This window comes from Ranitomeya variabilis, chromosome 3 (genome assembly GCF_051348905.1).
Source record: "Ranitomeya variabilis isolate aRanVar5 chromosome 3, aRanVar5.hap1, whole genome shotgun sequence".
Lineage (NCBI taxonomy): Eukaryota > Metazoa > Chordata > Amphibia > Anura > Dendrobatidae > Ranitomeya > Ranitomeya variabilis.
The window spans coordinates 267,781,430-267,808,485 of record NC_135234.1 but is presented as its reverse complement, the minus strand read 5'-3'; the positions used below and the strand labels follow the sequence as shown (position 1 = coordinate 267,808,485).

The window sequence follows — 27,056 nt, the reverse complement described above, 5'->3', positions numbered from 1 at the left end:
AGATAGGGATGAGGGGTCCATATATACCAGGATAGGAATGAGGAGACCATGCATACCAGGATGGGGATGCCGAAGCCGTGCATGCATACCAGGACAGGGATGAGAAGACCATGCATATAAGGACAGGGATGAGGAGCCATACATGCCAGCTTAGGGATGAGGAGACCATGCAAGGATAGGGATGAATAGCCATGCATACCAGGATAGGGATGAAGTGCAATGCATACAAAGATGGGGATGAGGAGGCCATGCATACCAGAATAGGGATGAGGAGCCATGCATACAAGAATAGGGATGAGGGGGTCATGCATACCAGGATAGGGATGAGGAGACTATCCATACAAGGATAGGGATGACGAGACATGCATACCAAGATAGGGATGAGGAGACTATGCATACAAGAATAGGGATGAGGGGGCCATTCATACCAGGATAGGGATGAGAGGGCCATGAATAGAAGGATGGGGATGAGGAGGCCATGCATACAAGGATAATGATGAGGAAGCTGTTCATACCAGGATAGGGATGAGGAGGGCATGCATACCAGGATAGAGATGAGGAGGGCATGCATACCAGGATAGGGATTAGAAGACCATGCATACAAGGATAGGGTTGAGGAGACATGCATACCAGGATAGGGATGAGGAGACCATGCATTCCAGAATGGGGATGAGGAGCCATGCATACAAGCATAGGGATGAGGGGGCCATGCACACCACCAGGATAGGGATGAGGGGGCCATGCATACAAGGATGGGGATGAGAAGATGCATACAAGGATGGGGATGAGGACCTATGCATACCAGGATAGGGATGAAGAGCCATGCATACCAGAATAGGGATGAAGAGCCGTGCATACAAGTATGGGGATGAGGAGGCCGTGCATACCAGGATAGGGATGAGGATCCATACATACCAAGTTAGGGATGAGGAGACCATGCATGCAAGGATAGGGATGAATAGCCATGCATACCTGGATAGGGATGAGGGGGCTGTGTATACCAGGCTAGGGATGAGGAGGGCATGCATACCAGGACAGGGATGAGGAGACCATGCATACCAGGATGAGGATGAAAAGACCATGCATACCAGGGTAGGTATGAGGGAGCCATGCATACCAGGATAGAGATGAGGGGTCCATGCGTACAAGGATTGGGATGAGGGGACAATGCATACCCGGCTTATACTCGAGTCAATAAATTTTCCCATTTTTTGTGGTAAAATTAGGTGCTTATACTCGAGTATATACGATAATATGTTAATATAAATGTTGAGCAGAATTAATTTCAGCCTGTTGGTTCAGCCTTCCGGAACAGTGACAGTGTCTCTCATTTGGCCCTTCAGGAAAATGAATTGCCCACCCCTGCTGTAGAGGAAGATTATCTCAGCGCAGGAACATTTTATTTAAACACATCCAATTGAGGAAATTATTATTATTTTGCGTAAATCATGTTTATTAAAGTGAATAAACAATACAAAAACAAAGTAAAATAAGAACATAATCAGTCTAATTAATAGAATCATACCTATATTTCTGGCATAAGGTTAATGACCTATCATTTTCAGAATTTTTATTGGCCAGAGCCAAGATCATCTCTTCTTCTGTTTAATAACGTTAGTTATTATTATTATTATTATTATTATTATTATTATAATCAGTAAGAAAACCAATCATAACTCCAAAAACTAAGTTATATATATTGGTATAAATCCAAATATGCAAAGTAAGGAAATTTTTAGGAAAAGAAAGAAGGAGATGAGTAAAGAGGCGAGAAGGGGAAGAGAAAAGTAGGAGAGAGATAAAGACAAGAAGGTATATTGTATGAAATTGGGTATGAGGGGACTGGGTCCCCCCCCCCCCCCCAACATTAACATTCTATCTTTTACTATTGATGCTGCACTATGCGTGACAAGTGTGACCAACCTGTCAATCACTTTTCCAAGTGATACTTCAAATCACTTGTAAATCGCAAGCTTTCTGCAAACGCTTGTGTTTAGCGGGAAAATGCATGCGAATTCTGCATGCGTTAGTCCCGCGGCAGGGAGCTGCAGATATGCTGCGGACATTTCTCCAGCATTTCTGCAATTTGGGCACATAGCCTAAATGTAATGCAAGCTCTGCCCACAATATTAAACTACTTGATGAATACGATCAAAATAAATCCCCCAAAACAAAGCCTGATATGCTTTTTTCCACTCCACTCCAGGAAAAAACAATGCAATATTTCTGTGTGTAACATAATGAGTAGATAAGGTGTGTTTGTCAGGGGGAAATCCTGAAGTAGCGGAACATGTTTAAGTTGGGTTTGCAAGGCATGACTGTGTAGTATGATATATATTTTTATAATGATTTCAACACTCCAATTAATTAATACGTATGATAGAGATATTGATTGGTTTTGTTATATAATATACAGTATATATATATATATATATATATATATATATATATATATATATATATATGTATTTTCAAAGAGTATAGCAGAAAGCTAATTGAAAACTTGTCCAGCCACATGTCAATTGTTCCAAATGGTCAGTCTAAACAAAAGGAATGTAAATGGCCCAGTAATCCCAGTAATTTACATTTAGTGTACATTTTACACTCATCTTCAAAGATGAGAGATCTTCCTAGGCCTACATATGTTGATTGGAGGTCTTAAAGCCCCCAGGGATGCCAGGTGGTGAAGTCTTATCTATTTGGCCTTAAGGCCCCGTCTCACATAGCGATTTACCAACGATCACGACCAGCGATACGACCTGGCCGTGATCGTTGGTAAGTCGTTGTGTGGTCGCTGGGGAGCTGTCACACAGACAGCTCTCTCCAGCGACCAACGACCAGGGGAACGACTTCGGCATCGTTGAAACTGTCTTCAACGATGCCGAAGTCCCCCTGCAGCACCCGGGTAACCAGGGTAAACATCGGGTTACTAAGCGCAGGGCCGCGCTTAGTAACCCTATGTTTACCCTGGTTACCAAAAAAAACAAACAGTACATACTCGCCTTTCGGTGTCCGTCAGGTCCCTTGCCGTCTACTTCCTGCTCTGACTGAGTGCCGCCGTACAGTGAGAGCAGAGCGCAGCGGTGACGTCACTGCTGTGCTGTGCTCTCACTGTACGGCGGCACTCAGTCAGAGCTGGAAGCGGACGGCAAGGGACCTGACGGACACCGGAATGTAAGTATGTAGTGTTTGTTTTTTTTTACATTTACGCTGGTAACCAGGGTAAACATCGGGTTACTAAACGCGGCCCTGCGCTTAGTAACCCGATGTTTACCCTGGTTACCAGTGAAGACATCGCTGGATCGGTGTCACACACACCGATTCAGCGATGTCAGCGGGACCTCAACGACCAAAAAAAATGTCCAGGCCATTCCGACACGACCAGCGATCTCACAGCAGGGGCCTGATCGCTGTTACGTGTCACACATAGCGAGATAGCTACTGAGGTCGCTGTTGCGTCACAAAACTTGTGACTCAGCAGCGATCTCGCTAGCGATCTCGCTATGTGTGACGGGGCCTTTAGGCCATGTGCACACGTTCAGGATTTTTCGCGTTTTTTTCGTGTTTTTTCTCTATAAAAACGTGATAAAAACACGAAAAAAACGCTAACATATGCCTCCTATTATTTACAGGGTATTCCGCATTTTTTGTGGAAATGTTGCATTTTTTTCCGCGGAAAAAAAAGCAACATGTTCATTAAAAATGCGGAATTGCGGGGATTCCGCACACCTAGGAGTGCATTGATCTGCTTACTTCCCGCACGGGGCTGGGCACACCATGCGGGAAGTAAGCAGATTATATGCGGTTGGTACCCAGGGTGGAGGAGAGGAGACTCTCCTCCACGGACTGGGCACCATATAATTGGTAAAAAAAAAAGAATTAAAATAAAAAATAGTCATATACTCACCTTCGATGGCCTCCGGAGTCTTCCCGCCTCTCCGGTGCATGCTGCCACTTCGGTTCCTATAGCTGGTGTGTGGTGAAGGACCTGTGATGACGTCGCGGTCTTGTGATTGGTCGCGAGACCGGTCATGTGACCGCGACGTCATCGAAGGTCCTGAACCACACCATCTATAGGAACGGACGCCGCTGAGGAGATCCGCTGTCTGCAGGTGAGTATAACCATTTTTTTTATTTTTTTTTATTATTTTTAAACATTCTATCTTTTACTATACTGTAGATGCTGCATAGGCAGCATCCATAGTAAAAAGTTGGTCACACTTGTCAAACACTATGTTTGACAAGTGTGACCAACCTGTCAATTTTCCAAGCGATGCTACAGATCGCTTGGAACACTTTAGCATTCTGCAAGCTAATTTCGCTTGCAAAATGCTAAAAAAAACGCGAAAAAAACGGGAAAAAAAACGCAAAAAAAAATGCGGATTTCTTGCAGAAAATTTCCGGTTTTCTTCAGGAAATTTCTGCAAGAAATCCGGACATGTGCACATACCCTTAAGGCTTCAGTACACATACCAGGATAAACATCAAACCTTTAGGGTACCGTCACACAGTGCCATTTTCATTGCTACGACCGTACGATCTGTGACTTTCTAGCGATATTGTTACGATATCGCAGTGTCTGACACGCAGCAGCGATCAGGGACCCTGCTGAGAATCGTACGTCGTAGCAGATCGTTTGGAACTTTCTTTCGTCGCTTGATCACCCGCTGACATCGCTGGATCGTTGTGTGTGACACCGATCCAGCGATGTGTTCGCTTGTAAGCAGGGTAAACATCGGGTAACTAAGCGCAGGGCCGCGCTTAGTAACCCGATGTTTACCCTGGTTACCAGCGTAAACGTAAAAAAAACAAACAGTACATACTCACATTCCGGTGTCTGTCCCCCGGCGTCTCAGCTTCTCTGCACTGTGAGCGCCTGCCGGCCGGAAAGCGGGCACAGCGGTGACGTCACCGCTCTGCTTTCCGGCTATGGTGCTTACACAGTGCAGAGAAGCAGAACGCCGGGGGACAGACACCGGAATGTAAGTATGTACTGTTTGTTTTTTTTACGTTTACGCTGGTAACCAGGGTAAACATCGGGTTACTAAGCGCGGCCCTGCGCTTAGTAACCCGATGTTTACCCTGGTTACCCGGGGACTTCGGCATCGCTCCAGCGCCGTGATTGCAACGTGTGACCGCAGTCTACGACGCTGGAGCGATAATCATACGACGCTGCGACGTCACGGATCGTGCCGTCGTAGCGATGAAAATGGCACTGTGTGACGGTACCCTTAGAGAAGATGCAATGGAGTTGGTTTAGCATATAAATGGGAGGTATGCCTGAGACAGAGAAGGGAGAGAGACAGGACAGATTGGATGAGAGAGGAGACTTTGTGCTTGGGTCTCTTGCTTCCCGGATGATCAGTGATGAACTCCTACCATGCTAATGTAATGTATGACTTATGACTTTATTGATTATGTGCTATTTTTAAGTGACTGTTTATATTTATTATCTTTTATTAAGTAAATTCATATTAGTTTATTCAGTTATCGTGTGAGCATTTATTTATTCATCACAATTCTTTGAACCGTAACAAAACAATGACATAGCTGCAGATATTTTAATGATTAAGTGTTAGGAATGCAGTTGACCAAAGTACAATTGCAGTAAAAATTTAGGACATCAGGGGCTATTATTATTATTGTTTGGTCTTATCATAATGTTTATGATCTTTACTGTGTTTACAGTTTTAGCATCATCTGGAATAGACTACAATATAAAGGTCTGGTCACCACTGGAGCAACACAGGTCTTTCAATTGGGCACTTGCTGAGGAGGTATGTTTAAAATAACATAGCGGCTCTGCCTTCATTAACAGTGTGTTAATGTCACAGTAATGATAAATAACAACGTTGAAGCAATACATAATCTTAAATTAGAATGTAAACTTAGTCAGTTAGTGTCCATTTAAGGAATCTGTCTGCTATTTATATATGCATGTAACGCTTTCACCCACAAGTCCAGCAATACCTGTACATGGCCTGTCTGCTCCTCCATTACTGAGAAATCTGCTTTTGAATTGATGTACAAATGAGGTTGAAGAGCTATTGTAGATCTGAAGCCCCTGTCATTTTTGCTTTATTTCCTGCTCAGCTCCGGCTCCTCCTACTTGACTTACAACTCCTTTGCCTGACATCACACAACAAAGAAGCTGTTAGGCAAGCAGGAAGAGGCAGTTCTGGGTGGGGAAATGACAGAGGCTTTAGATCTACAATAGCGCATCAGCCTAATTTGCATATCCTTTGGAACATTGATTTCTCAGAAATGGGAGAACCGATTGGCAATGTAAAGGTGTTGCTGGACTTTTCTGTGAAAGAGTTACATGCACATGTGCATAATTTGGGTGTGAAATCCTGCTGACAGATTCCGTTCAAGAACTAATTAATGGACACTAATTTAAATTTTTGTTTTCCCAGTAGAAATCTATTTGATGGTGCCTCAAGGTTTTCAAAGTGTTGCATCCCAGCAGAAGAAAGGGTCATTTTTTTCTAGAATCAGTACCAATCTTCCCTCTGATACTGTGATTGGAGCTGAAATGCAACTCCAGTGGCAGTAAGAAAAGTGGCCTTGTAGCAAGAAAAAAAACACCATTATGTCTTTCATGCAACCTCTTTAAAATTGTTGTACAACTTTACCACCAACTATTTTATTATTGTTTTGATGCATCTTCATTTTACAATGAAACACTTGTTCCTACCATTTTTCAAGCTTGATACGTTGGTATTGCTGTGAGAACAAACCCCGAACAATCATTACGTAATCTGATTCTGCACGCATAGTCCTTGCAGTATACTACTTCTTGCTTGCACATGTGTTCAGTCTTTTGCTGCTGTGTAGGTCTGTTTACCTTCTTTTATATTGCTTAGATTTTGAAAAAGTTTGCAATTGCCACTCTTCTGACTCCTAAAAGTCCCATCTTGGTAAATTCCTCCTTATGTTCACATGTGCCTCAGCGTAGGGGCAGAATACAGCAATGCATCATTGTTTCCTTCATAACCAGAAAAAAAAAACACAAGGCAATTGCTGTCATATTTGAGATTGAAACAGAAACACTGATCCTGTGTGAAAATCTGTGGAGGCATTATACACAATAAAATAACCAAAAAAGTACAGTTGTTCTAATCACTGAACTTGAGAAATAGAAAAAGTCATAAATAATAATTGACTGGTCTAAAAATGGGTACCAAATCCCATAGGAAAGATGAATTGAAACATAGGAAGATAGATAGTTAATGCAAAATATATTTAAATGACAACTTCACAATTCATAAATACATACATTGAAAATGACTAGTCTTTTAAAAGTAGTCCTGATGGTGTTAACATTAAGGCTGTGTGTTTTTGCATCTGATTTTTCCACACGGAATTGGCCCAGAAATGCTAGGGAATCCTTATGCCATCAAAGTCAATGAGAATCCTTAAGTGCTGTTCACATAGGTATTTTTCCTTTCTGGATTTGTGCTGCTTTTAAATGCGCAGCATGTCAATTCTTTGTGCGCTTTGCCAATGACTTCAATTGAGTCAGTCAAATACGCAGCAAAAACGCAAGTATAAAATGTTTGTGGATTTGCTGAGTTTTTACTTGCGTTTTTATCGACTTCCTATGGTGTTCCCCATGCGGTCATCTGTGTGACAAGGAGAGAAACACCGGCAGCAACATTACCGCCAGTAAGATCATTACCGTCGGTCAGAACGCTGCGGGGTAACGCTGTAAGATGTGACTGTGACCCATGGTAGAAAGCTTACTGCATATCACCAACGTCAGCTGATGAGACTACTAGGCCTACCTATCCTTCCTACACTCCTGTGGGCTGCTAGATACTGGACTAAGCACCTTCTGACGTCTAGGGTATGTAAGACTTCCTCACTCCTATTTTTGGGATTGGGGCAAAAGGAAGGAAGGGTTGTCTCCTGAGACCTATGAAAATGTGACGCTACTTTTGGGAGATAGACTGACCCGGCCTATCTTCTAGAATCTGTGTGAAAGGTGGGTAGGCCGATAGGGCCTGGATGTCACTGACTCTACTTGCTGAAGTAAGAGCAATGAGGGTGAAGTTTTTAGGGGTTCAAAAGGGACCTTCTTTAGGGCTGAAAGGAATAAGATCAGGTCCTAAAGAGGAGTACAAAGAGAGGGGATGGGTCTAGACCTGCCTGAAGATTTGATGAATCTAGATATCCAACAATTTCCAGCCAGGTCGCAATTGTACAGGGCCCCTAGAGCCACAACTTGGACTTTCAAAGTGCTCGTGGCCAACCCCTATTCCAAACCTTTCTGCAGAAACTCTAAAATGGCAGTTAGCGGAACCCCCGCCGTCTAACTTAGAGCCTGAAGAAATATTTTCCAGGTTTTTCCATATAGTTTGGTGGTCACCGGCTTTCTGCTCTGTAGCAAAGTGGCGACTAAGTTTGGAGAGAACCCCTTATTGCTCAGTAGCGACCTCTCAAGTTCCAGGCTGTCATGTGCAAGTTTTTTTATCTGCGGATGAGACACTGGGCCTTGGGAGAGAAGGTCCTGGAGATCCGGAAGTACCCAAGGGTCGGAGATGGACATCCTCCTCAGCCAAAAAAAACATGTCCTCTTTGGCCAGAAGGGGGCTATTAGAATTATTCTTGCCCTGTCCTCCCGTACTTTCTTCAGAATTGCCGGGATCAGGGCAATTGGCGGAAAGTCGTATGTTAGATGGTAACTCCATGGAATCATGAAGGTGTCTAAAGCCACTGGGTTCCCTATGGAATCTATTGAACAGAAGGGGTCTACCTTCCGATTCTGACTGCTGGTGAACAGATCTTTGGCCGGGTATCCCTAATTTTCTGCAGTCCGAGTGAACACCGCTTGATTCAGCTCCCACTCGCCCCCTGCCTTAGCTGGGTCCGGCTTAGAAAATCTGCCCTTTGATTCTCTACCCCCCTCATATGGAGCATCAGAGCAAGCGCTGGTAAGCCTGCAGGAGTGCACGTCAGATCGCTGATCTGACACAGTGCACAGCAAAGTGTCAGATCAGCGATCTTACACTATAACACGATGCCGCCCCGTTCCCCCCCCCCCCCCCCCCCCCCCCGGGGCAATGTTATTATGGTGTAAAAAAAAATATTCACATGTGTAAAAAAAATTTAAAAAACATTCCTAAAAGTATATATTGTTCCTATAAATACATTTCTTTATCTAAATAAAAAAAAAAACAATAAAAGTACACATATTTAGTATCACCGCGTCCGTAACGACCCGACCTATAAACCTGTCCCACTAGTTAACGCCTTCAGTGAACGCCATAAAAAAAAAAAAGAGGCAAAAAAAAACGCTTTATTATCATACCGCCAAACGAAAAGTGGAATAACACGTGATCAAAAAGACGGATATAAATAACCATGGTACCGCTGAAAACGTCATCTTGTCCCGCTAAAAAGGAGCCGCCATACAGCATCATCAGCGAAAAAATTAAAAAGTTATAGTCCTCAGAATAAAGCGATGCAAAAATAATTAGTTTTTATCGTATAAAAGCGCCAAAACATAAAAAAATGATATAAATGAGGTATCACGGTAATCATACTGACCCGAAGAATAAAACTGCTTGATCCATTTTACCAAATGCGGTACAGTATAAACGCCTCCCCCAAAAGAAATTCATGAATAGCTGTTTTTTGGTCATTCTGCCTCACAAAAATCGGAATAAAAAGCGATAAAAAAAATCACGCGCCCGAAAATGTTACCGATAAAAACGTCAACTCGTCTCGCAAAAAACAAGACCTCACATGACTCTGTGGACCAAAATATGGAAAAATTAGAGCTCTCAAAATGTGGTAACGCAAAAAATATTTTTTGCAATAAAAAGCGTCTTTCAGTGTGTGACGGCTGCCAATCATAAAAATCCGCTAAAAAACGCGCTATAAAAGTAAATCAAACCCCCCTTCATCACCCCCTTAGTTAGGGAAAAATTAAAAAATTAAAAAAATGTATTTATTTCCATTTTCCCATTAGGGTTAGGGCTAAGGTTATGGTTAGGGTTGGCGCTAGGGTTAAGGCTACAGTTAGAGTTGGGGCTAAAGGTAGGGTTAGGGTTGGGGCTAAAGTTGGGGTTTGGATTACATTTACGGTTGGGATTAGGGTTAGTCGTGTGTCAGGGTTAGGGGTGTGGTTAGGGTTACCGCTGGGATTAGGGTTAGAGATGTGTTTGGATTAAGATTTCAGTTATAATTGGGGGGTTTCCACTGTTTAGGCACATCAGGGGCTCTCCAAACGCAACATGGCGTCCGATCTCAATTCCAGCCAATTCTGCGTTGAAAAAGTAAAACAGTGCTCCTTCCCTTCCAAGCTCTCCCGTGCGCCCAAACAGGGTTTACCCCAACATATGGGGTATCAGCGTTCTCAGGACACATTGGACAACAACTTTTGGGGTCCAATTTCTCCTGTTACCCTTGGGAAAATACAAAACTGGGGGATAAAAAATAATTTTTGTGGAAAAAAAAAAGATTTTTTATTTTCACGGCTCTGCGTTATAAACTGTAGTGAAACAGTTGGGGGTTCAAAGTTCTCACCACACATCGAGATAAGTTCCTTAGGGGGTCTACTTTCCAAAATGGTGTTACTTGTGGGAGGTTTCAATGTTTGGGCACATCAGGGGCTCTCCAAACGCAACATGGCGTCCCATCTCAATTCCAGTCAATTTTGCACTGAAAAGTCAAATTTCGCTTCCGAGCTCTGCCATACGCCCAAACAGTGGTTTACCCCCACATATGGGGTATCGGCGTACTCAGGACAAATTGTACAACAACTTTTGGGGTCCATTTTCTCCTGTTACCCTTGGTAAAATAAAACAAATTTGAGCTGAAGTAAATTTTTTGTGAAAAAAAGTTAAATGTTCATTTTTATTTAAACATTCCAAAAATTCCTGTGAAACACCTGAAGGGTTAATAAACTTCTTGAATGTGGTTTTGAGCACCTTGAGGGGTGCAGTTTTTAGAATGGTGTCACACTTGGTTATTTTCTATCATATAGACCCCTCAAAATTACTTCAAATGAGATGTGGTCCCTAAAAAAAATGGTGTTTTAAAAATGAGAAATTTCTGGTCAACTTTTAACCCTTATAACTCCCTAACAAAAAAAATTGTTGGTTCCAAAATTGTGCTGATGTAAAGTTGACGTGGGAAATGTTACTTATTAAGTATTTTGTGCGACATATCACTGTGATTTAATTGCATAAAAATTCAAAGTTGGAAAATTGCAAAATTTTCGCCAAATTTCCGTTTTTTTCACAAATAAACGCAGGTAATATCATAGAAATTTTACCACTATCATAAAGTACAATATGTCACTAGAAAACATTGTCAGAATCACCAGGATCCGTTGAAGCGTTCCAGAGTTATAACCTCATAAAGGGACAGTGGTCAGAATTGTAAAAATTGGCCTGGTCATTAACGTGCAAACCACCCTTGGGGGTAAAGGGGTTAACACCCCCATATCCTCAAAGGTAAGGGTGAATTTTTTAGAGGCTTTGGCAATAGCCATGTCTAGCTTTGGCACCTTTTCCCAAAATGAGCAATCGGGGTCCTCAAATGGTATTTCCTTTTTTTGGGTAAGAAGGCCCTTCCTTTCTGTTTTTTCCCACTTTCTTTTAATTAAGGATTGGATTTTTTCCATTGGGAAAGGACCTCCTCTTTTTTTGCTCTAGCCCCCCAAACATAATGTCCTGCATTGATTTTTTGGGCCGAGGGTGTCACGGGGAGACTAGGTGGGCGAGAGCTAATAACCCGGGCCCCTGCAACTTCCCTCAGACTAGGGAAATGCTGACTGACCCTCTACCTGAAGTTTACACTGATGGTGTGCATGTCTAGGCCTCGAACCTCACCCTGCCTCCTGTTACAACCCTAAGCTGAAAACCTCCGCCTTCCACCCAGTGAATGCAATACACCAATACCCACAGTTAGCACAGACAAGGATAAAGGAAAATATACACCACACCGCAGTCACTCAGGAATACACTATAAATGTGCAGGGCAAAATAAACACAAATATAGGAAGGAGTAAATAAGACAAAGGAAAATACACCACCAGCAACGATACTCCAACAACCAGCTCTCCACTCCAGACCGAGATAACAACGCAAGACAGAAGCTATAATCGGCGACGCCCAATGATCAGGAAAGCTATTTAAAGGCAATGGGCATGGCCCAGCTTCCAATCCGAGGATCAGGTAAATTAACCCCGGAACAGCTAGACAAAATCTAGCCGATGCCAATGAGCAAATAGTGGTCAAAAGCGGAACTACCGCTGTCTGTCGGACGACCTGGTCTGAACGGCGTCCGACATGACAGAGGGTCCACCTGCCCCATAGTGGCTCTGAAGGCTGTAATGAGAGTGTCTGATTCCTCTATCGGAAAGCAGCCACAACCCAAATTTCTGCGATCTGCTGCTGCTGCTGTGGTTGCTGCTCATGACGAGGAGACAGGCCCTGCAAAGCCTGTCCCTCTGAATGCTCCTGGTCATTCATGCTCTTTAGCAGCGCTATTCCTGGATTCTCTTTCAGCTTTAATCCCTGCTAGAAACCTCCCCCCTAAGGGAATGCGACTTCTCGTCACCGCGCATGCACAAGCGCCCTGCCAGTTTCCCAGAAATGCTTTGCGGCAACTCTGCATGTCATAAGGACGCGCCGTCCCGCGCGTGTACACTGAAGTCCCGATGCCGATGCGGCCATGGAGAAGTCCAGGACCCACCAGGGAGAAGCGGTCTCTGTTGCTTTCTTCCACCGCCTCTTCCCGTGCTCTCTGAAGGTTTGCTGACCCCAGCCCAGCGGTGGTGCCTCAGGCAACCGCCCCAGCTGAAGCAGGGAATCCCCGCTGCCTGGATCGGAGTGGTGGGCCCGGCATCCCGCAACGATCCTCAGGTATGTGACAACTGTAGGTTCCCCATCAGACATAGGAAACCAGCTGATGCAGGAGAGTGGTACCACCTTTTTATCTGTAGGTTTCCTGTCTGATGGGTGGATCCCCTCTCTTCGTGGTGCAGTCATGGGCGAAGGGGTAAAGCATTCATGGCTGTATAAAAGCGCATAAAAACCGCATGAAAAAACACGCTTTTTCCTGTTGTTTCTAAAGATGCAGAAACATTGCAGAAGTTTCTGCAATCAAATAATCATCGTGTGCATATAGCCTAAGTGCTCATTTGCACTCAGTACAATCCGCAATGGGTAGTGTTGCTGCACCTCAGACCACCACTGGCTTGAAAAAGTTAGTTTGAAGAAAAAAATAAAAAGCGTATTACACGTGGTACCTTTAGTTGCTATGTGCCGTTCGGTGTATGGCATGTTGAACAGGTTACTCACTGAATTTTGATTAATGTCTGCCTACTACTGTTTGTACCTGGCACGAGGATGCAGGTAAGAAAAGAAGTTGCATCTGTAGATCTAGAGGTGCCCGGGACCAAGCTGGAAAAGGAAGACTGCGTGCATAGAGCCACAGGTGCTCCAACCGGTAGCGTCTCTGGATACCAAGCAGAAGATAGTCGATGAGGCTGGAGAAGACGTGTGACATCAGAGAGTATGGATGCTTGAAAGGACCATAAAGCAAACCAATGCGTTTGTCAGGGTGTATACTCCAGGTAGCACAGGAGAGTGGTTTATAGTCTGTAGCTCCACCCCCTCTCCTGAAAAGAAATAGAACAGCAGTCTGTTAATCCACCAATACCAAGTGCTGAGCGTATCATAAAGTCTATTGGTGCAAATAAAGAAATATTGGATTGAAACATGATAAAAAAAAAGAATGCAAATATGTATGTGTGTCCAAATATGTTGGTGCAGTAGATTCTAAGAAAAATAACAGACTCAGCATTCATGATCTGCATTTTTTTGAGTCTGTGTATTAGAATAATTAATTGAAAGGGGGTGTGTTCAAAATAATAGCAGTGTGGAGTTCAATTAGTGAGGTCAATCATTCTGTGAAGAAACAGGCTTGAATCAGTGTTGTACATGCATTTCTCCTTAAAAGCCTGAGAAATATGGGTCATTCGAGACATTGTTCAGAAGAACAGCATACCGTATATACTCGAGTATAAGCCGAGAATTTCATCCCATTTTTTTAGGCTGAAATTGCCCCTCTCGGCTTATACTCGAGTCATTCCCAGGGATCGGCAGGGGAGGGGGAGCGGCAGCTGTCTAATCATACTCACCTGCTCCTGGCGCGGTTCCTGCACATCCCTGGTTCTCCGGGCGCTGACAGCTTCTTCCTGTATTGAGCGGTCACATGGTACCGCTCATTACAGTAATGAATATCGACCCGACTCCACTCCCATAGGGGTGGAGCCGCATATTAATTACTGTAATGAGCGGTACCATGTGACTGCTCAATACAGGAAGAAGCTGTCAGCACCCAGAGAACCAGGGACGTGCAGGGACCGCGCCAGGAGCAGATGAGTATGACTGGGGCAGTGCGCGATATTCACCTGTCCCCCGTTCCACCATCAGCGCCGCTCCGTCTTCCGCATCCTGTGCAGTGACGCTCAGGTCAGAGGGCGCGATGACGCGATTAGTGTGCGCGCCGTCCTCTGCCTGAACAGTCAGTGCAGAGGGCGCGGAAGACACAGTGACGCCCAGCGGTGGAACGCGGACAGGTGACTATAGCAAGTGTCGGGGACCTGAGCGACGAGAGGTGAGTATGTCATTTTTTATTTTTTTTTTAATCGCAGCAACAGCATATGGGGCATAATAGTCTATGGAGCATCTTTTGGGGCCATGTGCAGCATTATATGGGGCAAATATTTCTATGGAGCATCTTATGGGGCCATAATCAGCATTTGTGGAGCATTATATGGGGTAAATGTGTCTATGGAGCATCTTAGGGGGCCATAATCAGCATTTGTGGAGCATTATACGGGGCAAATGTGTCTATGGAGCATCTTATGGGGCCATAATCAGCATTTGTGGAGCATTATACGAGGCAAATGTGTCTATGGAGCATCTTATGGGGCCATAATCAGCATTTGTGGAGCATTATACAGGGCAAATGTGTCTATGGAGCATCTTATGGGGCCATAATCAGCATTTTTTGCAGCATTATATGGGGCATATTTTAATATGGAGCATCTTATGGGGCCATCATAAACTGTATGGAGCATTATATGGGGTTTATTTTGTATGGAGCATCTTATAGGGCCCATCATGAACTGTATTGAGCATTATATGGGGTTCCTGATTCAATATGGATATTCAAAAACACTTAACTTACTGATGTCTCAATTAATTTTACTTTTATTGGTATCTACAGTATTTTTATTTTTGACATTTACCGGTAGCTGCTGCATTTTCTACCCTAGGCTTATACTCGAGTCATTAGGTTTTCCCAGTTTTTTGTGGCAAAATTAGGGGTCTCGGCTTATACTCAAGTTGGCTTATACTCGAGTATATATGGAACTTAGATTAAAAAAGTTGATTGGAGATTCTTAAAAAGAAGCGCAGACAATGATAGATGATATCCACTGCTTTAAAATGAAAAGCCAAACCAGAGAGACGTGAAAGAAAACGAAAGATTACTATTCGAATGGACGGAAGAATAGCCAGAATGGCAAAGGCTCAGCCAATGATCAGCTTCAGGATGATCAAAGACAGTCTCAAGTTACTTGTGAGTACTTTGACAGTTAAAAGATGTCTGTGTGAAGCTAATCTCTTAGCAAGAAGTCCCTGCAGAGTCAGTCATTTGCCAAAGGAACATCAGGTGGCCTAAAGAGTTTTGTTTAGGCCCAAGGGCCGCAGACAGTTTGTTAGATTACCCCCAAGATCTGCATTCAAGCCACGGTACACTATGAAGACAGTGAAGCATGGTGGTGCAAGCATCATGATATGGGCATGTTTCTCTTACTATGTGCCAGACCTATTTACTACATACCTGGGATCATGGACCAGTTTGCACACATTAAAATACTTGAAGAGGTCATGTTGCCTTACGCTGAAGATGATATGCCTTTGAAATGAGTGGTTCAACAAGACCCTAAGCACTACAATAAACAAGCAGAAATCTTGGTTCCAGTCCAAAATTGAGCTTATGGAGTGGCTAGCCCAATCCCCAGACCTTAAACCGATAGAACACTTGTGGGTTTCTGAGGCAAAGCCAACAAATGCCAAACAAATTGTGGGATGTAGTCCCAAGCATCCTGGGCTGGAATAACAGTTGACAGATGCCAGAAGTTGGTTTACTCTGTGCAACATAGATGTGAACCAGTTCTAAACTGTGGGTATACAACTAAATATTAGGTTAGTGATTCACAGGAATGCGAAATCCTCAAAAAAAACCATACATATTGTGAGTTTGTAAAGACCAATGCAGATACTGCTATTTTTTCGAACAGCCCAATGTTCATTTTTTTTTATTTTCTGTCAAGTAGTTAAACATTATCTACATTTTTCTTCATGTTTTGAATTAGAAAATGGTGTGCAATGTTCCCAATGCATGGAAATGAAAACTAGTATAAAGATTTAGTGATAAACTCATGTTTTTGAACACACTGCTATTATTTTTAACACTACTGTATATACAGTGCCTTGTGAAAGTATTCAGCTCCCTGGAACTTTTCAGTCTTTTCCCACATATCATGCTTCAAACATAAAGATACCAAATGTACATTTTTGGTGAAGAATCAATAACAAGTGGAACACAATTGTGAAGTTGAACGAAATTTATTGGTTATTTTAAATTTTTGTGGAAAATCAAAAACTGAAAAGTGGGGCGTGCAATATTATTTGGCCCCTTTAATTTAATACTTTGTTGCGCCACCTTTTGCTGTGATTACAGCTGCAAGTCACTTGGGGTATGTCTCTATCAGTTTTTGTACATCGAGAGACTGAAATTCTTGCCCATTCTTGCTTGGCAAACAGCTCGAGCTCAGTGCGGTTTGATGGAGATCGTTTGTGAACAGCAGTTTTCAGCTCTTTCCACAGATTCTCGATTGGATTGAGGTCTGGACTTTGACTTGGCCATTCTAACACCTGGATACATTTATTTGTGAACCATTCCATGGTAGATTTTGCTTTATGTTTAGAATCATTGTCTTGTTGGAAGACAAATCTATAACATTTATAGTTTACATGCTGCAAAAGAAAATAAAGAATTGATATGCCTAATATTTTTTTTTTTTTTTTTTTTTTTTACAATATTCTGATTTTTTCAAAATCAGTAAAGTATGAAAAAAGGCATAATCTCCCTGACCTCTAGAATCATGCTGCTTGGGCATTTTTACTGCACATTGTTTGCTGTAAATGCGAATCCCAGAAAACAATGGCAGAATTGCGTTTTTAAATTACCGTATATACTCTTGTATAAGCCGAGATTTTCAGCCCATTTTTTGTGGCCGAAAGTCACCATCTCGGCTTATACTTGAGTCATACCCAGGGGTCGACAGGGGAGGGGGAGCGGGCGCTGTCTAGTAATACTCACCTGCTCCTGGCGCGGTCCCTGGTTCTCCCGGCGCCTCAGCTTCTTCCTGTACTGAGCGGTCACATGGTACCGCTCATTACAGTAATGAATATGCGGCTCCACCTCCCATAGGGGTGGAGCCGCATATTCATTACTGTAATGAGCGGTACCTTGTGACCGCTCAATACAGGAAGAAGCTGCAGCGCCGGGGAACCAGGGACTGCACCGCACCAAGAGCAGGTGAGTATAATGGGGAGGGGAAGCGCAGCACTGCGCGATATTCACCTCTCCTCGTTCCAGCCGCCGCTCCGTCTTCAGCGTCTTCTGCAGTGACGCTCAGGTCAGAGGGCGAGATGATGTGGTTAGTGCGCACCCTCTGCCTGAACGTCAGTGCAGAAGACACTGAAGACGGAGCGGCGGCCGGAAATAGGAAAGGTGAATATTTAATATAATAAATATTTTTTTTATCGCAGCAACAGCAAATGGGGCAAATATCTCTATGGAGCATCTTATGGGGCCGTAATCAACATTTGTGCAGCATTATATGGGGCATATTTTATTATGGAGCATCTTATGGGGCCCATCATGAACTGTATGGAGCATTATATGGGGCTCCTGAATCAATATGGATATTCAAAAACACAACCTACTGATGTCTCAATTAATTTTACTTTTTTTGGTATCTATTTTTACTTTTGAAATTTACCGGTAGCTGCTGCATTTCCCACCCTAGGCTTATTCTCGAGTCATTAAGTTTTCCCAGTTTTTTGTGGCAAAATTAGGGGGGGGGGGTCGGCTTATACTCGGGTCGGCTTATACTTGAGTATATACGGTACCATAAATGGTGTCATTAAAAAAATGCAAGCTCTCACACCGCTCCATGGAAGCAAAAAATATAAAAAGGTTAAAATAGCAACAGAAACTATTTACTTATTTATTTACTGATTTCAGAATTATTTTTCACCACAAAAATAACAAATTTGTGATCACTTTAATCTTACTGACCCTGAGAAACATATTGCCAGGTTATTTCTACTGCACAAGTAAAAACACAGTAAAAACAAACAAAAAAAAACATTTTTTTTCGCTACACTTGGATTTTTTTATTCCATTTTCCAGTAAATAAGATTGTAAAATGATTGGCACCAAAAATCTAAAATAAAATAGCACACCTTTAGTATTAAATTAACACACAAATATGCTATGTGGCCAATGTACGAACACATACATACACTATACAGGAGCACACTGTGATTAATAAACATATGATCTCCAATATTACTGTAAGTGTTAAAAACGTAAGGTACTTAACATTTTTTTTACCAAAAGGCGCAAAAGCCGTCCAACCACCTCAAGGTGTACGAAAATATGAATAGCTCGCAATTAGGACGTTTTATGGGAAAGATGGGTGGCATAAGGGCCCTGAGCCCTGGAGGGGGGGGTAACCACCCTGATATGTACTACAAAAAAGAAAAAATGGGGCCCAAATCTATAGTGTTGAGTTACGTTTTATGTATGATATATGTTTGAAAAAATAAATGGTGTCAATCAAAACTACAACTCGTCCTGTAGAAAAAAAGCACTTGAATGAATATTTTGATGTAAAAAAATAAGTTGACTCTTGGGGGTGAAAAAATAAAACGAAACTGCAAAAACTGGCTCCAACTGAGCATAAGAGATTTTTTTTAAATAAATTAAAAGCCTTATGAATGTCGCATATCCAGCATTGTAATCTAGAATGCTCTCGTTTTAGTTCACCTTTCTTCCCAAGCTCCCTCTTTAGGCTATGTTCACAAGTTGCATTTCTGCAACTTTTTTAATGCATATTTTAAGCTACGTTTCACAGAACCAGCAAAGTCAATGAGATATCAGAAATCTCATGCACATCTTGTTTTTTTTTCTTTACTGTTTTGACAAAGGGCTGTGTTTTTGAAAAATGCAGGATGTCACTTCTTTCAGCATTTTTCCATTGTTTTTGCACTGTTTTTCACCCATTGAAAACCATGGGTAGTGCAAAAAATGCTGCAATAAATTCACGTATCCGGTTTTGCTATGTTTTTGGTGCCAAAACCTGGTGAAGTTGAATCAAATTTTTTTATGCATTAAACTTCATCAGCATACACTAGAGACAAATGTACTCTGACAAAAACGCAAGACAAGAAAAACGCACCAAAACCTGCTTTTTGTAAGCAACTTAAAGTTGGCATAAAAAACGCTGCAAAAACGCAACATGTGAACATACCCTTACTGTGGTTTCCATTCTATACATTTAACTAGTAAGTGTTCTGCATTCCCTTGATTCGTATGCTTGCAGATAACTTCTCTTGTGAAGTCACGGTTTCTTGAAAAAAATGACTTTTTCCTCGTTTGACACCCCCTTTTGGAGATTAAAGAGGACAGCTCACCACTACTACTGTTTAATAAATATTTGCATTTCCCATTAAATGATTCTGGAGCTTCTTTTATTTTAAACTTGTATTGTGCAGTTTCTGTGCTATTTCTGTGCAATTCTTCCTGAATGTTTGACTAAATTGGCAATTTGGGCTTTTCTTTTTGTTGAATCAGAAGTTTTATTAAATATTTTTGTAAAAACATAAAATGAATCCTCACAAAAAAAGCAATTTTGTGATTGCACTTCTGATTGGATTTTATTAAATTACGTACCGGACTCTAGAATCTAGCAACATGCAGTTATCAATGTCTAAGGGTCTGTGCAGCGGATCAGGAATTGACAGCGCTTTGGATGCACATATTCGCTGCGTTCAAAATGCTGCCGGCTTTTGAACACAGGTGAATCCACTGTGCTCATTGAACTGTGCGGAATTACGGCCTCCAATACATTATACGGGTGACATTTATTTTGTGGAGGCTCGCGTCTCCGCAAGATAAATAGACATGCTGCGGTCTGGAAAGACGCGCCGCATGTCTGTCTCTGCTGGTGATCCTCCGGCGTCTGTGCACGCATGATGGGTATGGGATCCCTTGAATTCCCCTCCACTTTGCTGTAACATCTGGATGCTGCGGGTTGGACGCTGCGCAAGTACGCAGCGTCCAACCCGCAGCATTTACTGATCGTGTGCACATACCCTAAAAGGAGGAGGAATAATTTTATGGAGAGTACTAGTATTTCCTAAAATATGTCCCAACATTTTCACTATATTATTTATATCGCTGTATGTTTTTGGATATCTAGGTTATATCACGTAATGAACTAATGTTGGAGGAAACACGAAACACCATTACAGTGCCTGCATCTTTCATGCTACGAATGTTAGCTTCACTAAACCACATCAGAGCAGGTAAGCTTTATTAAATGGTCATTGTCATTTCAACAAACTTTACATTACTCAAATGTACATAAGAAACTTTGTAATATAACTGATGAGAAAAACTTGCCTCGTTCTCCACTTATGAGCCACTTCTACTCTCCTACCCCCACCCTGTGGACTCCCCATCCACGCTGAACACAAGATGGGCTTTCTGCACAGTAAGGCTAGGTTCACATTTGCAGTTGAGTCCGCAGCGTCTCATCCGCAAACGCATTGCAAAACGCATGATAACGCAGCATTTTTTATCCGCATCAACTTACGCATGATGGATAAAAAACACAACATTTGCATGCGTTTTTGCATGCGTTCGCGTTTTTATGCGCATGCGTTTGATAGGAAAAAATTTTTAAAGAAAAAATTCCTTGACACAAGCCACGCCCAATGGGCGTGTCTCATGGGATTTCTGTATATAGACCCTTGTTGTGCAAGCGCAAGCTAACGCATGTCCTTTCGTACGTATGCATTCCCATAGATTAATGCATTTATTTGACGCAAGCGTCCGCATGAGTATGGCGGCGGAAATTTGCCGCCACAAAAATTCTTACATGGTGCATTAGCCGCACCCAGCCGCACACGGCAAAAATACGCCTGCGTAAGCAAACGCGGGCTAACACATGCAAACGCATGCACCTGCGTCTACAATGTAAAAGATAGGAAATCAAGATACATGCGGATGTATGCGTCCAAAACGCTACGAACACAAACGCAAATGTGAAACCAGCCTAAGTTGTCAGGTCATAGCTCTTATTGAAAGGATATCACATTGTTGTTTTATAATGTACAGTGTAGATGTAATAGTGTCGTACACATATTTATTCCAGTGTACCAATATAACTTATTTTTAAATGTGCCCTATTTTGCATTTAAGCTTTATTTACCCTCCAAGTGCCATTGGATTCAGCCTGCTGTAGTGTCACTGCTCCTGGTAGATCATGTGCAATGCAGTCTTTCATCTTGTTTCCTTCCTGCTTAGACACTGTCTCCATCACTGATATTGAGTGTATTTAAAGGGGTTGTCTGGATTTAGGATACAAGTCTGCAGTCACTCTATGTTATGTAGTGTTCTCACTGTGATGATTCTCTGGTGCCGAGAGCGAGCAGTCATGTGACCGCAAGTATACAATTTGCTTACTTCCAGCCACACTCCGACTGGACGTGTCTGGCCTTGATCAATGCAAGCGTTTGAGTGTGGCTGCAGACATCTAGTCGGCACATCCACCCTCGGCATCCGTACTGGAGAATCCTCGCAATGCGTGACAAGACACTCTAGTGGCAAGAGAGCAGCGGTCTTTAACATCAACAGTAAATAATAAAACTTAAGAAATTACATAATAAGAGAATGGACTACGTTATTCCCACAATAACAGCAGTGTTTTTATCATTCCCAGATCGAGCCGAGCAGAGGGCTGAAGGTATTGCACAAGAAAACTCAAATGAAGATGAGTGAGCCGGTTCATGGCACATGTACATAATGTGTACAATATTTTCTTATTAAAAACAATAATATTTTGGTTCAGAGTATTATTCTTTATTGTAAAGTATGGATAATCTATGTACCAAATATTTGCAAGTTAACTATTTAAGCTTCTCTTACATTTAAGGCTAGGAAAGTAGTCTTAGGCTGTGTGCACACGATGCGGATTTGCTGCGGATTCGCAGCGGATTGTTCCGCGCAGAAACGCTGCAGATCCACACTGTGATGTACAGTATAATGTTATTCTATGGGAAAAAAAAAAAGCTGTGCAGAAAAATCAGTGCGGAATTGCTGCGGATTTCAAAGAAGTGTGTGTCACTTCTTTTGTGCGGATCTGCAGTGTTTCTGCACCCCTCCATAATAGAAATCCGCATTGGGAAAAACTGCAGAAAATCCGCACAAAATCCGCATCAATTCCGCACAAAAAACGCACTAAATCCGCATAAAAACCGCGGCAAATCCGCAGCTCCGGATTCTGCCAGGAGATGCGGATTTTGTGCAGAAAATTTTGCACCTCTTTTCTTACGTATGCACATAGCCTTAGTCTGCGGTTTTAATGAACAATTTCGATAACAATTTTATAACAATGGAGTTGAGTGTATTGGTACATACGTGTTCAGAATTTATTATACATTTATAAATGTCTTATTGCCATCCCAAATTGTTGTAGTCATCCTTTACTTTATGTTGTGTACTTTATGTTTTTATAGTTTATCGTAATGTGACAATGTGAAGAAAGAAAGTGAAATCTCATTTATTGGCCATGAAATATAAGATATTGCTTTTAGATATATCCAAGGGTTTTTAACAAGAAAACAAAATATCCCCCTAACCTATGGATACTGACATACTCCGAGATTCTGAGATCATGACCGTGGGACCTCAAGAATGGGGCTACAGGACCTCTTTTTGAATGAAGAGGCAGAGCACATGCTTGTTCTACAGCAGTTCCATTGACAATGGAGTGAAGGTCGAGCGAGCTCACCTTACTCCATTCAAGACAGGATCCTATCTGGTGTTTGCCAGTTATATTCAATCCAACAGATAAAGGATATATATATATATATATATATTTTTTTTTTTTTAAGTGCGGGGGGGGGGAGCGGGAATTACCATATAATTAAAATAGAATGTAAGGTATGATTGCTGATGAATATGCATTCTCCTGCCATGTTGGCTCCCAAATAAGTTTTGTTATTCATGTAATTCATCGTGTGAAAAATCTGACATTGTTGCTGGTATTGGCAGAAGTTTTTTTTTAAAAAAAAAAACATCTGTACTCCTAGTTAGTATGTGGTACAATGTTTTTAGTGTAGAAATAAAATAGTTTCACTAGGTGCCGGCAGTAAGATCAGTGTGACCAGGTTAGACATTATTAGTCTTACCAGATCACACAGAGAAAGCAGCTTCTATGCTTTTCTCGGGGAGTTTTTTTTTCCTCCTCCTCTGACGCTTCCTTCGTATGATTGAGCATCATGCAAGGAAAAAAGTATCTTTCCTCAGGGGAGAATCTCTGCTAACGCTCCCTTGGTTTTAGTGAAAAGTAGCATATACACTTTACAATCTAAAATCTCCGCAACAGAGATGAGAAATATAAAAAAATATATATTTGTTTTATTCACATTTTCATCTTATTTCCACTTGTAAATAATGGGGAAAGGTCCTTTTTAAATATAGTGCCCCCACAGTATTAGTGTGAAAAAGATTCAGTGCATTCAAACAGCGAAAGGAGTATCTAGCAGAATTAGGAACTACTTTGATAAATTCATTGTTCTGCCTGAATATAATATGATGCTTTGGCTGCACCATTTTGTGCTCTATTGTTCCAATGCACCAAATTTTAGCGATATTGTTTTGGAATAAGCTTATTAAAGTCACCCCTTATTTCAATATAATTGGTGCACTGGCGTACTTGTGCATGAATTTTTATTGGGGTCGCAATAAAAAAAAGAAAATAAGACAGGATACATGGATGAAATGGTGACTGCACCTCCAAGATATATCAGAAAATAATCCATTTGCCTTTATCTCTTGTCCACAATCTCAGAATAATTAGCTACCCACATTGGGCTGCAATAAAGCCCATCCTTCCTAGTGGACATCAGAAATTAAATAAAAAATTGTCTGATGAGATTGTGGGCATGTGACGTGCAGATAGCCAGATCACGGCTACTTGTTTAGTACTACAGTAACCCAAAGAAAAATAAAAATACATGAGCAGACAAAAAACATCCCTCAAAGTGGAAAATGTGGGTACGGAATCTTTGTGAATGCTTGTATCACACCCGTAATGAAGCCAGTGATTCCCATTGGACTCATTTTTCCAATAAATTTTATTGAGTGTTTTGAACTTTAACCGGGAGGGGAAGGCAAGGAGGGGGAGGAGGGGATGGGGGAGGTTACGAAAGAGGGCAGAAAACTTCCTGTAAATAGGGAGGATAGCAATAAATGACAAACAGCCAAACATATTCATAAAAAAACAAACAATTAGCAGTAAATCATCGAGATGAACAGTGAGGCATTGTATGTTGAGATGAATGTGAACATTAAGGAAAGAGTTCAGTCCAGCGAGCCCATTTCGCTTCATACCTTTTTAAGTTGTTGTTGATATTTGCAAATTTAGCTTCATAAGCCCTATGGAGCGTTAAAGAATCGACTATGTCTTGCAAAGATGGAACATCCGCTGATTTCCATTTGGAAGCAATCAGGTTTTTGGTAACGAGGAAGAGATGGATAATGACCGGTCTAAGGGTAATTTGTACTTTGGTGATTTCGAGTGAAAGGAGAGCCAAGTGAGGGGAAAGGTCAAAGTCCTTTTCAGTGATTTTAGATACTAATTCTTCTATTTTACTCCATAAAGGAGCAATCTTGGGACAGTCCCAAAACACATGGAGCAGATTCCCTCTTTGACCGCAGTTCCTCCAGCAGTTTGGGGAATGTTGAGCGTCAATGTGAGATAACCTGGCCGGGGGTAGGTACCATCTGGACAGGATTTTATAAAAAGATTCCTTCAGGGACATAGATATTGTTGCTCCATATGTGTGGGATAGAGCCTCTTCCCACTCTTCAGTCTGAAAACTAGAGTGTAAGTCTGCTTCCCATCTGACCATATATGAGGTTTTGGCTATGTCAGTGTCGTTATTGAGGTGCTCATATATGTACTTATGGCTCCAAAAGATGGTATGTCCTATGTTAGAAAGAAGATTGATTGCCGCCTCAGAGAAATACGGCTTTTTCTCTAAAAAGGTTTGAGTGATTCTTTTGATGATTTGGATGAAAGATTGGGAGGGGATATTAAATCTAGATTTCAATAACGAGAAGTGGAGAAAATTTTTCCCGTCGTGAATGTCTCAGATGTACCTTATTCCCAAGTCAGCCCATAGGGAGCTGATGGGTTGTTTATATAGGGATGCAATGAATTTGAGTGAGAGATTGACCAAAGAGCTAAATCTTTGGATACCTCTTTTGGGTTTTGAGAGTTTATGCCAAGCTGAGCAAGTTGCAGAGAAAATAGGGTTTGGCAAGGAGAAGTATTTTTTTGTTTGTTAGTTTGTCGAGGACAATTTCCCTTGGGGACTTGTTAAAGTTCAGTGATGTCTCTAGATCTACCCATATAGGCACCTCACCCTCCGACCACCAGTGAATAGACTGCTTGATAAGGTTGGCGTAATAGTATGCCGTAACGTTTGGGATGCCAAGGTCTCCTCTAGCTTTGTTTTTGTATAAGATATGAGTAGGAACCCTTGCCTTCTTATCTCTCCATGTAAAACGGTTGATATTGCGTTGCAAAGAGTTGAGTTGAGTTGGAAGTACCGTGATAGGAAGAGATCTCAGGATGAAGGCTATTTTGGGAAGAATTAAAGTTCTGACTATAAGGACTCTACCCCACCAGGACAGCTCTTTCCCACTATAGTTGTTAGATTCCAGTGTTATTTTTTCTTAGATTGCTTCCAGGTTAACAGGTACCAAGGATTCCAAATTCCTAGTGACTATTATCCCCAAGTAGGTGAAACTCTTTTCCACCCATTCCCATGATGAGATCTTTTTGATTTCATTGATTTGAGAATTATTTAAATAGCAGGGCATAATTTGGGACTTTTTTTCATTAACTTTAAAATAAGAAATTTTAGAGAATAGGCCAAGGATCTCGTTTAATCTTGAGATGGACCTTGCCGTGTTTGATAAGGAAAGAATGACGTCATCGGCGAAGAGTCCTATTTTACAGCTGTAATTTGAGAATTCGATACCCGAGATTTCTTTGTCTTCCCTAATCTTTTGGGCCAAAGGCTCCATGGCCAGTGCAAATAGCAGGGGAGAGAGGGGGCACCCCTGCCTAGTGCCATTTGAAATATTGAATGAGGGGGATAGATGGTTATTGGCATAGATTCTTGCTGATGGGCTGGAGTACAGGGCCGATATCTTCAACAAACACCGAGGATCAAAGCCAAATTTTGTTAGGACTAGTTTGAGATAATCCCAATTAAGACGATCAAACGCCTTCTCTGCGTCAAGAGACACAATGACCGAAGGAATTCTCCCAGAATTAATCTTTTTTATTATATTAATTAGTTTCCTCGTCCCATCAGTGGCCTGTCTAGATTTAACAAATCCTATTTGATCACGATTGATCAACCTCGGGAGAATGTCGCTAAGCCCGTTGGCCAAGATCTTTGAGTATACTTTAATGTCGGTGTTTATCAAAGATATGGGCCTGTAGTTTGTTATGTGACTAAGATCTCCCTTTGATTTAGGAATTAGCACTATTGTGGCCTCTAGCATTTCTTTAGGGAAGGCACCTTCCCCTGAAGCTACGTTAAAGACACGAGATAGGTGAGGCGCTAGTAATTCACCGAATGTTT

General features: G+C 41.9%; 1 protein-coding gene across 8 annotated transcripts in view; it reads left to right on the top strand.

The window, feature by feature from the left end:
• Positions 1-27,056, top strand: part of DCAF6 (DDB1 and CUL4 associated factor 6) — a 618,531-nt gene that overhangs the window by 554,387 nt on the left and 37,088 nt on the right. For 7 of the 8 annotated variants that reach the window (XM_077295473.1, XM_077295472.1, XM_077295471.1 and 4 more), the window contains 3 exons: positions 5,689-5,777; positions 20,588-20,693; positions 22,112-22,234. The exons of the other annotated variant lie outside the window; for it this stretch is intronic. In XM_077295473.1, coding sequence (XP_077151588.1) covers positions 5,689-5,777; positions 20,588-20,693; positions 22,112-22,170 — 254 coding nt within the window. In that variant the 3' untranslated portion in view covers positions 22,171-22,234. Of the gene's footprint in view, positions 1-5,688; positions 5,778-20,587; positions 20,694-22,111; positions 22,235-27,056 lie in introns of those variants that run through there. 8 annotated transcript variants of the gene reach the window in all.